The sequence below is a fragment of the Lutjanus erythropterus genome, chromosome 1 (assembly GCF_056507025.1).
Source record: "Lutjanus erythropterus isolate fLutEry1 chromosome 1, fLutEry1.hap2, whole genome shotgun sequence".
In the NCBI taxonomy this organism is placed as follows: domain Eukaryota; kingdom Metazoa; phylum Chordata; class Actinopteri; order Lutjaniformes; family Lutjanidae; genus Lutjanus; species Lutjanus erythropterus.
The window spans coordinates 14,331,151-14,343,109 of NC_139317.1; the positions used below are offsets into that span (position 1 = coordinate 14,331,151).

The window sequence follows — 11,959 nt, forward strand, 5'->3', positions numbered from 1 at the left end:
TGAACCTCAACATACTGAGGGTTAGTTCAGTTCAGTAACGGTGAAACAGTGAAGTTTATTTATGATATGTTGGGGGATAATTCTGCTTTAATACATAGTACTGTTTTGTATGAATACAGTGTATGCATGGTCCAAATGTAGGGCAGCCAGATGTTGATAAGATACCAGAGAGGTGTGGAGTATGTTGAAATGGGTCTTTGTAAGTCGGAGAAGAGTGTTTTACTTGATTAAGTTTTGTGAACAGAAGACGAGCAGGAAACACAGTAAAATGTTGCATCGCATTTACTTAAATCTAATATATCAACAATATAGAGAATTTTTAATTTATTTTACTAATATAATACATTATGCAGTTCAACTATTTAACATTTAAAGACCTGCTCAATTATTTTGACAATGCAGCTCATTTACATCATAAAAGTATGTTTATTTTGACATTTTCAAAGTATATTCATATAATAAAAAATAATTTGACTAACGATGGTAACCTTTCATTTATCTGTTTACTGTTTGCCGCGTGTCCCTTTGTCTGTTAGAAGCAGGGGGAGCTCTGGTTGACTCCTCCTTTCGCAGCGGTTAGCCAATCAGAGCTCCAGCTGTTGCCCTGTGGGTTAGACTTCATTGAATTTTTATCTCGAGGTGATTTCCAGCTCAGCCAGCAGTGTTCGCTGTTGTCCTTGGCACACACTTCTTCCAGCTGTAGGGGGAGAGGCGATGGGTGGCTGGGCAGGCACATTTATGCCCCCCTCTTTGGTTCACACACAGGTGGGAACAGCCTCCGTTCTTGCGAGTGCACTCATTAATGTCTGGAGGAGAGGGAGGGAAATTAAGAGGACTTTTCCGAAACTCGCTCTGTTTACATAATTATAGTAAAAAATTGTCTCCAATTTTAGATAAAACTGTTTCATGTGTTATTTTTAATTATTTTCACAATGTGTCTCCAAGCGGACACACTAATGTGAAAATGTTCCACATATACAACATAATATACCTTACTGTTACAGATGTGTGTGCAAGACTCAACTCACCCTTGCAGCGGCGTCCGTCTCTTTGGAGTGTGTATCCTCGAGGGCAGATGCAGCGGTGAGAGCCTGGCAGGTTGACACACTTCCACTCACACCTTTCCTCTTCGCACTCATTTATATCTGTGTGTGGACGCAACCAGGAAGCGGTTTTGACATAGGTTTGTAGCTAGAAGACAAATCTATAGATTTTTTTTCCCCTACCTACACACTCCTCCCTCAGAGTTGGTGCGGTCGAATTCTCGGTTGTTGTCGTTTGTTGCTTCCTGTATCCAGGCGGACACTCGGCGATGCAGCTGTGTCCGTCTCCGGCTAAGATGTGTCCATAGGTGCAGGAGCATCGGTAGGATCCCGGTGTGTTGTGGCACTGCTCCATACACGGCCCGAGCCCCTGATTTACAGCACACTCATCTATATCTGGAGAAGAAACAGAAGTTTAAGAGGCAACCAAACTCAAGTCTACACCTTTTCCTTTTTATTTATATATTCTTATATATTCTTTTATATATATATTGACATCTGTTTGAAATAGATTTAATTAGATTTAGTGCTGTAGCCTACAAACTAAGAGCTGACCACAAACACAGAAACATTATAAGCAAATGCTATATGCAGATTAGCACCATCTTAGTTAGTATAACATTTTCTACTTGACATTGAGATAAGATGGACTACATATGAGCTCCCCAAAGTTAAGTCAAAACATCCCGATCGCCCCCTGGTGGCTGGCTGCAGTATAGAACATAAACTCAACCCTCTCCATTTAAACAGGGGGCATCGGCAACACTAAAACATCAAAGCACATAAAGCACGTCGAATAAACTTGTATTTAAATTTTTCCCCAAAAATGTTATTCAATTCAATAGGTCTTGTCACACTGATGTTTGTTGAAGTGTTCATTTTTCTGATAAGTATGGCTTTAGTTACTTGATGCTATAAAAAGATTGAGCCGACTGTATGGGCAGGAATTTGATACTGCAACTCCAACTCTGATCACCTCTGTGTGACTATAAAAATCATAACTAGCGCAAGATGGTAGCACCCTTTTCGGAGATATTTTGGTTTAATTTTTGTACAGTGGGAGGAAGTGGAGATGTGTTGTCCATTTTTATGCAGTCAATAGCATAGGACACCAATTATGAACTCCTTGAGTTGAGTGGGTGTGTCGCGACTACAACATGGTTTTGATCCGTCCTCCACGTAGCTTCATACCCCACCAGCAATGTTTCAGCAGTAGTGTTTTACCCACTTGATTATGTTGACTTGCTCTTAGTTTGTTGGTTTGGCAATTTTTCCTTTTTTCCCCCAATTTTATGCTAGTACCTTAGCTAAGTAGGCTAAGTAGTTAATGTCTTTTTTTTTTTGTCTGATTACACGATTGCAAGTCCACACAGGGTCTGCATGCTGTTCTTGTGTCTGACTTCTTGCTGCTTGATCTGCTCTGCACTGCTCGAGGCGGTTTCCGTCAAAAACAGATGCTGCTTGTATTCTCTGTAGAGCAGAGCAGGGAGACGCCTCTGGGATGTGCTGTAGCGCTTCTGGTAGAATTACAAGCATTGTGTAGAGTGGCCATGATGTGCTCCCATAATGTGGCCCAGCCATGCCCAGTGGAATCGAGCGATAGGAGTAATGGCACTAACTTTGAGGTATGTGGTGATAAACCAACCTGACTATGGGAGTAGATGCATGAATGTGTGTACCTTTTCATGCAAATCTTCAGACACTAGAAGACAAGTCTCGCCATCACCAATTTCATTTGGATTCATCATCTGGGAACCATGAATATGAAAACCAAATTTGGTGCCAATCCACCTGGCAGATGCTTAGATAGTTCAGTCTGGATCAAAGTGGTGACCGACTGACCTGTCTTACCATCCCTCAAGCCATGCTGCTGCTGAAATGCTGGATATACTGCTAACACGGCTAAAAAAGAGCAAGGCGTGGTTGACAGGAATATTTACTGAGTGTCCCCTCACCTTGACAGTCACTGTCCGCAGACTGAAGGCTGTAGCCGGCAGGACACTGACAGTAGAAGCTCCCAGGAGTGTTCACACAACCGAACACACAGCCTGTTACAGCTGCAGGCAGCAGGCACTCATCCACATCTGGAAAGATGGAGAGTGATGTAGGAAAACACTCCATTTGTTCAAAGACATAAATGACATAAACAGACACAAACACAGCAACACACACACACACCTGTGCAGGAGGTCTGGTCATGAGCTGGTTGATAACCGTCATCACAGCTGCACTTAAAGGAACCAAATGTGTTGATGCATCTCTGCTGACACTGATGCTGCCCCTCCACACACTCATCCAAATCTACAAACATGCAAACAATAATTATTACACAGAGCGATAACATGACACAAACACATACTGAATGGACGCAGATTTAATAAAACACACACTCTTGTTTATAGTCACTCGGGTATAAACACACGGTCCAGGCTGCACTGAGATGAAAGACAGAGAGCAGCAGATGAAAGGTGGTCGTCTCCCCTGCTGCTCTGAATCAAGCTGGAATCTGAGACCTCATTGATGTGTCTTCATGCTGTTTTAGCTTGTAATGAGGAAACCATAATGCAGATGTTTTCTGACTTCCTGTTCTTCAGAAACAGGAAACAAGGTTGTGCAATAAGGATGCAGTGAGTTTGTGTATCAGCACTGCCCTCGTTTTCCTGCCATGTAGGAAATCACGATTTGCCCAACATGATGTCTCTTGATATACCCTGCCTTTTATGTGTTAAAGGGACAGTGCGGATTATTTGAAGTGGGTTGGTATGAGGTACTTGTTCGTAGTCAGTGTATTACCTACAGTAGATGGCAGCAGGCCCCCAGTTTGGAGAAGCAGCAGTAATACTGTTGTAGGAAGCTAAGCAACAGAGCCAACAGCAAAACGTACAGAATTTTAGTCACAATACAAATCTATATCAGTTTAAGTGTCCACAGTGGCAAGCACAAATACATCAAAAAGTATTTTTCTCGACAAATATATCAAAATAAAATACAATACTGGTGTGGAAAATGTATTAAATTAAGATACAATAACTTCGAGAATACATTCTATATTTTACCACACTTAAAGGCATCTAGTAGCCTCAATATATGTCTGACCATAACCCCCGACATCATGGATATATAAGGACAACTGGACACAGCGTGGCACATGAATGAAATTAACATGATCAGGTGATTGGGTTATAGCCCTACAGTTTTTTCTTCAGTTTTCTACAGGGTCTTATTTGAGAATTAAATGACATTAATTTTCAAATACACAGCAAATTACAATATATAGAAAAGTAATTAAATATGTATTTAACTGAATTACTGCTCTTCTCTGAGTGTACTTTATATTTAGAATATTTTCACTTTGCCTTGCCATTTTATGTCACCATCAGACCACCCTTTTCCGATGCAAAATCACAGTTTCTGTGTGACTTCTGTGTTTTAGAGGGTTAGTTTGTGTTACAGTGTGACTTCAGTTAATCTGAAGCAGCAGTACGACTAGAACTCCAACGCCAAAGGAGTCTGGTCGCTTTGGAGAGAGCTAAGTTTGCTTTATATAACTGCAGTTTTCAAGGTAAAGTTGTGAAAATATTCTGAATATAGTATTTAAACTTAAACTTTTTAGGTGGGCTTTAGCCGACTGAAGCTTCCTACACATTCCTGCTGCTTCTCCTAACTGGGGCCGTGTCAGCCGCCATCTACTGTAGTTAACACACTGACTATAGATAAGTACCTGTTTCAAACATCTCTACATACAGAAGACAATGTGGACAAAGTCTGGTCCAGAAAGAAAAGACATCTTTTGAGATGAGGACCAAAATAAATGCTCGTTTTTCTGTCAGACAACAGTGTTTACATGCCTTATTTCATTGCAGTGGAATTTTTCAGGCTAAAACTAAACTATAATCAGTCTGGACAGGACGATCTGTCAAAGTGCACGCTGATAATAACACTGTTCAAAAAATAATATCAACACCATCCGCCGATGGCCCTCACAAATGACAGGTTGTCTGTGAGCAGGCGCATGTGACTTGAGTCAATATATAAAGTGAATGTCAGCTACAAGGTGATGGTGCTGCCATAAATTTCACAGCTCACTTACGCCTGCCTGTGAGCCATGAAACATCAAACACATAAAACATGTGAAGAAGATTCCCCGTTGTGCTGTAGCATGCCTCGCTGCACGCTGTGTTGTTATTAGGAAGAGCCCGGGGCGTCCACAGAGGATTCAGGAAGAATGTTACAGTCATGGTGAAAGCTCTGGGGAAATAAAAAAACAAACAAAAAAAAACGAATATAATATGCTCACCACGACACGTTCGCCCGTCATCCAGCAGAGTGAATCCGGGTCTGCAGTGGCACTGAGTTCTGGTCTGGTTCTGGCTGGAGCTCTGGTTGTAGTGGCGGGAGTGAGAGCACAGCTGGGAACAGCCTCCGTTGTTAACTGAACATGGTGTCAACTCTGGAGACAAACAATAAAGGACGGAGGATGGATAAATACAAGGTCAAGGGCCGTTATGGTGACAATGAGAGAAATAAATTTGAGCATTTACATTAGCTGACGTTTTATTTATGTGGTGGAAATCATTATAAGAGATGAGTTTAGGACTGGATGTGACCTGGTTTGAATCTGTAACAGCAGAGGAAGTGAGCTCACGTACCATTCAAAATCATCTTTGGCTCTGAGGTGATCTATATAGCAGACGAACTGATGTAATTATCTTTAAAACAGATGACCGAGATGAGGCTGCTTAATGGAAACAGACTGAAACTGGCTGTGACTCAGAGCTGAAACGATGAATCCTTTAATAAATCGGCAACCATTTTGATAATTAGCTCTGCTCGAGGTTGCTACAATTTAAAATGAAGTTTTTCCCTGTCACTGTAACTTAAGTGTTTGCTCTTGACAGGGATCGCTGGTTCTCTGTAATAATGTAAATATAAAGAGTATGATCTACACTTGCTCTTTATGAAAAGTGTCCCTCTGTTATGACTTGGTGCCGTACAAATAAAAGTGACATGAATGGATAATCAATTAATTTATACTCTAATTAATAATAATGAATGTTATTTAAGTGTTAATGCCAGATATTACTCAGTCCCAGCTCCTCTGTGGTAATTTCAATTTTAAACTGTCGAGTTTAGTTTCTTTGTTTTTTCTTGGATTTTACAAAAACACGACTGTCCAAAAAGTCTCCAAACAGCTTTGAAAATATAACGTGATGTGAAACTGATAATAGCAGCAGTGACACCATCACCTACCCAGACAAACAGGTGTGACTCCGCTCCAGGTGCCCCCCTGCTGGCAGTAGCTGTGTATGTCTCCATGAGCCAGCGTGTAACCAGGGTAGCAGGCGTACTGTATGTAATGCCTGTACTCTCCGGGACCTGGATTCTCTACGTTACGGAAGTAGAAGGTCCCGTGAGTGGGCACAGGAGGGTACGGGCACACGGGTCGTCTGCTGAGGCTCACGGACAGCAGAGGCGGGTTGGAGGTGGCGTTTGTCGTCAGGTTGTGGTTTCCGGTCCAGTCAGATCTCGGCTCACCGGTGATGGAGGTGTTTAGAGGAAAGGTGAGCTGTGTTTTCATGTTGGACTGATTGGCGCCGGGACTTGGAGAAGTTGAGGGAGAAAAGGAGGGAAGGGGGTTTGATAGGGTGAGTGAGGAGGAAGCGGATGATAAAGTGGAGGAAACGAGAGAAACAGAAGGAGACAAAGTGTTTGTTGAAGTCTCTGCAGGCTCCTCTTTATCTTTAGACCCAGGCGGAGACAAAGAAGGATACTGAAGGCCAGTTTCAGCCGTTTGGTCTTCGTCTGTTACTATTTCCGAGGGAGTCGCATCATCCTGGGGTGAGACAGGTTCTGTCTCACTGCTGAACACAGGCAGAGCAGATTTGGTGCGGTGGAGTGATGAAGTTGGTGCAAACAACACATGTGGGAGAGTGTTTGTGACAGCAGTGATAGCTGGTGTATGGGCTGTTGAAAATGATGGTGGCGAGGATGTTGATCGCTCTGTTACTGACACTAATGATAAGGTAGTAGATAGATGTAATTTAGAAGCAAATTTCTTTGTAACTTTGCCCACTTTTTCTCCTCCCTCTTGTGAAGCTTTTACATCTAAGCCGTGTCTCCTAGTTCCCGTTTCTGCTCCTTGAGTTTCGTTTGCCTCCTGAGCTTCATCACGAGTCGTTTCGGCCACATCTTTGCCTTTAAAATTGGTAAACTGAATATTCTGCTGCAGGTGGACTTTTGGGTCAGTCACTTTAATCCTCCTGTCACTGCCGGACGTTTGGGATGGCGTATGAGACGACAAGCTAAATTTGAGGTTTGCTTCTTTGGAGGCAGCGCTAGCAGAGGTGTCGTAGTGAGATTGTTGCTGGGTCTTCAGAGCTACGGCAGCCTGGAGGTTCTGGTGCATGTTTGGCTTTTGCACACTGGCACCTGAAATCGAGCTCATCATGTCGGACTCTAATTTAGAGAAAAGAGAAAAAAAAGTTAATGGTAATAAGAGATTAGGAGAGATAAAACATTAGTTTCTGATTGTTTCACAGTGGTTACATTCCAAAATACAAATAAACATGCCCATAATGCCACACAAAGCCAGAAATTGTGTGAATACAGCCAAAGCAATTAACATGGGCTTGTTTTGCATCAGTTAAAACACTGACATTGCAAAGGACGTGATGTCCTTTCAATTCATTCAGACATTTTTGATATAAAACTTGGTGAAATTATTCAAAACCTGTGTATTGTATTGACTGGGGGCCACACGCCGCTGTAGCAGCTTTCAATTTCAAACATGACTCAAAAATAGTTACGAACACACTCACTTCAGTTGCAGTGAAGTAATGAACTGTCTTTGTTCTGCTGCTGTTTTGAATCAATGAATATGGGAGAACTGACACAATGTGACAGTTGCTATTAAAAAATTACTTTGAGAAGTACACTTTTTGAGAAATTTCACTTTCATCCAGAGAAGTTACAAGCTACAAGTTTATTTAACAAATATGAGTGGTATCAACCTTCTCATCTAACTCTTGCAAACCGGTGTATTTTATAAAATGTCAACTATTGCATAAATATTTTTGAATAATTGCTTTAATTTCCCTGTGAGCTGCACACTCCTCCTAGTGTTTAGAACTGGTTAAATGCAGAGAACAAATTTCACTATACTGTACTGTGTACAACTGTCTATGTGACAATAAAAACATGATTCTTCTTCCTCTTCTTAGTAGCTCATAGTTTTTCATGCTCACCTTTGCATACGGGCATTGTGCTATTCCAAGTGCGGCCCTTACAGTACAACATTGAGGGCCCGTGCAGCCGAAAGCCATTATTACACCTGAACGCTGCCCAGGAGCCATCCAAATTCATGCTGCTCGTCCCGTGCGCAAGTGGCCCTGGATTGGAGCAGCCAGAGCCTTAAAGGGGGGGAGAATATCATGCAAAGTGATTCAGAATTTGAAAAGAGACCTTTAAACGTGTTTCCACCCCAGGAATTTTCCCCAGGAACTGGGAACCTTGGGAGGAACGCTGTGTATTTTTGCCACATGAACCAGTGTCTAATTTCAGTCCAGGGGAAATTATTTTACCCTGCACAAATTCCTGCTCAGAGTACAGTACTTTCCAAAAGCACAGGAAGTTGGGGGGTGGGGTTTGCAATGCTGAACATTTCTGATTTATCGAGTACTCTGTTTACTGTTTTATTTCAGCTACCAATTTTGTAAAAAAACTCTGCAGCCACAAACCAGTTTGCTTTTTGTTCATTGTGTTACAGATGAACACTGAACACTGAACAATGACAAAGTCCAGGCATAATTGAGTATTTAGCCGAAAACTTGGAAACGGTGACATGCAATGATAAGGTGAACACAAAAATTTTAAGTGCAAAACAGCAATCGCTTTTTAATTCATCAGAGAACTAATCTGCCCAGTGTTTGCAGTGGAAACCCAGACAACAGGCTGAAGGAACCTTTTGTTTTCTTGAAAAGTAGTTCCTGGGACTAAAAGTTCTGGGTACTTTGGGTGGAAACATGGCTTTTGTTGCTGCCTCTTTTTAGTTTCCTATCAACTCTCTATTCTGCAATGTATTAGATGTAAAGTCAAAATATACTTGAACAAAACTTGCGGCAAATGTAATCACATTATCCTCTAAATTCATCTACTGACAAAAACCAAAACTGAAATCTTAAAATAATAAGGTTCAAGAATGAAGCTCCTCACCAACGCAGACTGGGGGGTCCCGGGACCAGTGTCCAGCCACGCAGCTGTTGGTTTTGTACCCATGGAGCTTGTATCCAGGATGACAGCGGAAGATCACCAGCAGTCCTCCATAACGGAAAAACGTCTGCCCGTTGTCCAGGTGTCTAAAACCGCCGCATCCCTCAGCTCCACACACTGCAGACAGTTTCACAATGAAAGCACTGCTCTTCTCAACAACACACAAGTATGAAAATGAAGTTGAAGAAACTACCTGGAGCGTGGATGCAGAGAAGAGCGACCAGTGCTGCCAGGAGCCCCATCTGAGCTCCCATTTGAAGTATATGGAGAGTGAAAGTGGGACGTTTAAGAGGTTGAAGATAGAGGGGAGGAGAGATGTGGCATGGGATTACTACAGGATGAGCAGATGGGAGGAAGGAAGGGAGGAAGGAGGGGTGAGACAGTGCAAAACACTCTGACAGATGGATAGAGAGGTACCAGGGGAGACGCTCCTTTTACCTGCTTTACAGTAAATAGCAATTTTATATGATATCATGCACTCAGAATAAGCAGTTTTTGACAAAAATGAGGGCAACATCAAATATCCCTCGCACTAAAACAATCACTTTAAAAATTATTAGTCTCCATAACTCCTAGTTTTTATCTCAGCCCTCATTTCTGTGGCCTCTTGGAACTACAGGGTGTAGACACCTTCAGTAAAAATCTGAACCCATCATTTACTCGGGCTGACAGGACGCCTGGGCCTGTTTAACTGCTCTCACCGTTTGGTAATTATAGTGACAAGGATGCCAGAGTGAAGTAGCATACGAACACACACAAACACTGAAACACAGTAAAGAATATATACAAAATGCAACAATTAAGGTCCAAAAAAGCAATTTTATTCCTTTTTGGTAAACAGCTGAACACGCTCCAGCTCAAACTCTAGTGTGTCAATTTTTCTGTTGCCATCAGTCATCAATACGTGACAGTACTACATCACACTGGTACTCCTGCTGTATGTGTTGTAAACTATGTTTCTCACATGTCTGCAACAGCTGTCAGAGGTGACATCTGCACTAAATCAAACTGCACCTAAAATACGCAGCCCCAGAATCACCTTCGGACTTCTTCTATCACTTTTGCAACGAGCAGTTCTAGAGCTCATTCTGTCTGTTGGTCGGTCAACATAATTTGGTAGCTGCAAGTGTGCGTGTGTGTGTGTGTGTGTGTGTGTGTGTGTCAAGGTGTGCTTTTCTGCTCATGCCACTTGCCTAAAAGGGGCCTGTCACAAAAAGGTGAATGAGTTCCAAATAGATTCACAGACTCGCACAAGATTTTGTGGAAGGGCTGGTCATGAGCCTAAGGACAGCAGATTAACTCCATATAAAAATAATTAGTTTCCTGCGAAATTAACTTTTACATTGCCTTTAAATATCTGCTTCAATTCCCTCCTTAATGCACACATATTGTCAAATTTTTATCTAACACCAGAGGGTAGAAACGACTTGTGTTCCTACCTGGAAACTACACTTGTATTGCCTCTGGGCTAGACAGTGGGGTTTGGTAGAAGAGGACCACATACAAAGCTGTATGCTACATGTTAACCAAGCAAAGCTACAGTTCAGTAGTAGTGAACAGGTTATGTAATATGATGATGAAAAGCATCATATTGACCAGCTAGCTTAATGAGCTTGATAGCATTATCAACAGTGGAATAATGAAATGAAAAAAAGCCTTGGGGAGGATACAACTCTTAACACTTAGAACTGGCCCAGAGCAAGGAGCAGCATATTAATAAGTCTTTTGTTTCTAGAGTATTTTCTTGTTGCTTCCCCCTTTGGACTAGAACAAGACATGAGGAATGGGGAGGAGTTGTATGGGCCAATTAAATACCCTTTATCAAGCTCCTGTTTTAAGTAACAGCAACTGCAATGGAATGATGATTTGGGAATGATCAACAAGTACAGTATCAGGATGAGAACGCAGTTCTGATGCAAGAACTGACATTTATTGGAGTAGAAGGTGGGGGACACAATGATCTTGGATGACTGCCTTTGCAATTGCTGCAGATGTGAAGAAAAATGTGATGTGGGGTAGAAAGATTCTTTATGACCCATATTACCACAAGTAATGCATGAAACTACTTGTGAACTGCTGATGAGTATAACCAACAGTCCAGTGTCCAGGAAAGACCAGTTCAAGCAGATGTTTGATTGGGAGATGTGAAGTGCTGCTTTCCTACAGAAACCTTCACCAAATAAAAGCAACTACGTATTCACCAACAGACATACGTATATCTTATGTAAAATTAGCCCCCTAGGCTCTGACTTTTCCTAAAAGTGCTTTCTGTAGCACCACCTATTATTTGAAATTGTCAAGATAAAGCCAGATAAAAAAAATGGCCTTTATACTTATAACAGCCAATGGGTAAAATTTACCCCCATACAGAACACAGTCATTTTAGCTGCATTAATTTTCTGTGTTTAGGCAAACATTCTGTGCTGCTTTTGGCAACGCCGTTTCTCTACTTCATTACATGATAGCGATGCATCATTAGTCATTTGCTGCCAATCGGGCATTAGACTTGAACAAATCACCGGTTGCTTGTAGCTTGAAAATAAATACACTTTAATAGCAGGTAAATTTTACTGCTGTCTGTTTTAGGCATACAACGACCTCTGGTGGCCCTAGTGTTAATTACCACTGTGAAACTAATCACAGGGTTG

At 41.8% G+C, this 11,959-nt stretch overlaps 1 protein-coding gene across 2 annotated transcripts; it reads right to left on the reverse strand.

The window, feature by feature from the left end:
- Positions 1–249: 249 nt before the first annotated feature.
- LOC146332712 (uncharacterized) lies at positions 250–10,550 on the reverse strand. Of its 2 annotated transcripts, XM_084714256.1 has the most exons (10): positions 9,505–10,550; positions 9,255–9,428; positions 8,288–8,452; positions 6,294–7,499; positions 5,341–5,493; positions 3,222–3,344; positions 2,999–3,127; positions 1,227–1,439; positions 1,029–1,145; positions 250–806 (listed from the first exon to the last, which is right to left on the reverse strand). In XM_084714256.1, exons 1-10 carry the CDS (start codon positions 9,563–9,565, stop codon positions 652–654), a joined length of 2,496 nt encoding a protein of 831 aa, XP_084570382.1. In that variant the 5' UTR covers positions 9,566–10,550; the 3' UTR covers positions 250–651. The 2 variants fall into 2 exon arrangements, with proteins under 2 accessions (XP_084570382.1, XP_084570423.1); XM_084714297.1 differs by lacking the exon at positions 3,222–3,344.
- Positions 10,551–11,959: the final 1,409 nt, after the last annotated feature.

Coding starts and splice junctions, on each gene's coding strand:
- LOC146332712 (XM_084714256.1), bottom strand. CDS start 9,565: ATGGGAGCTCAGATGGGGCTCCTGGCAGCACTGGTCGCTCTTCTCTGC. Junction 8,453..9,254: donor GGACCCCCCAGTCTGCGTTG/GTGAGGAGCTTC, acceptor CCCCCCTTTAAG/GCTCTGGCTGCTCCAATCCA. Junction 5,494..6,293: donor AGTCACACCTGTTTGTCTGG/GTAGGTGATGGT, acceptor GTTTGTCTCCAG/AGTTGACACCATGTTCAGTT.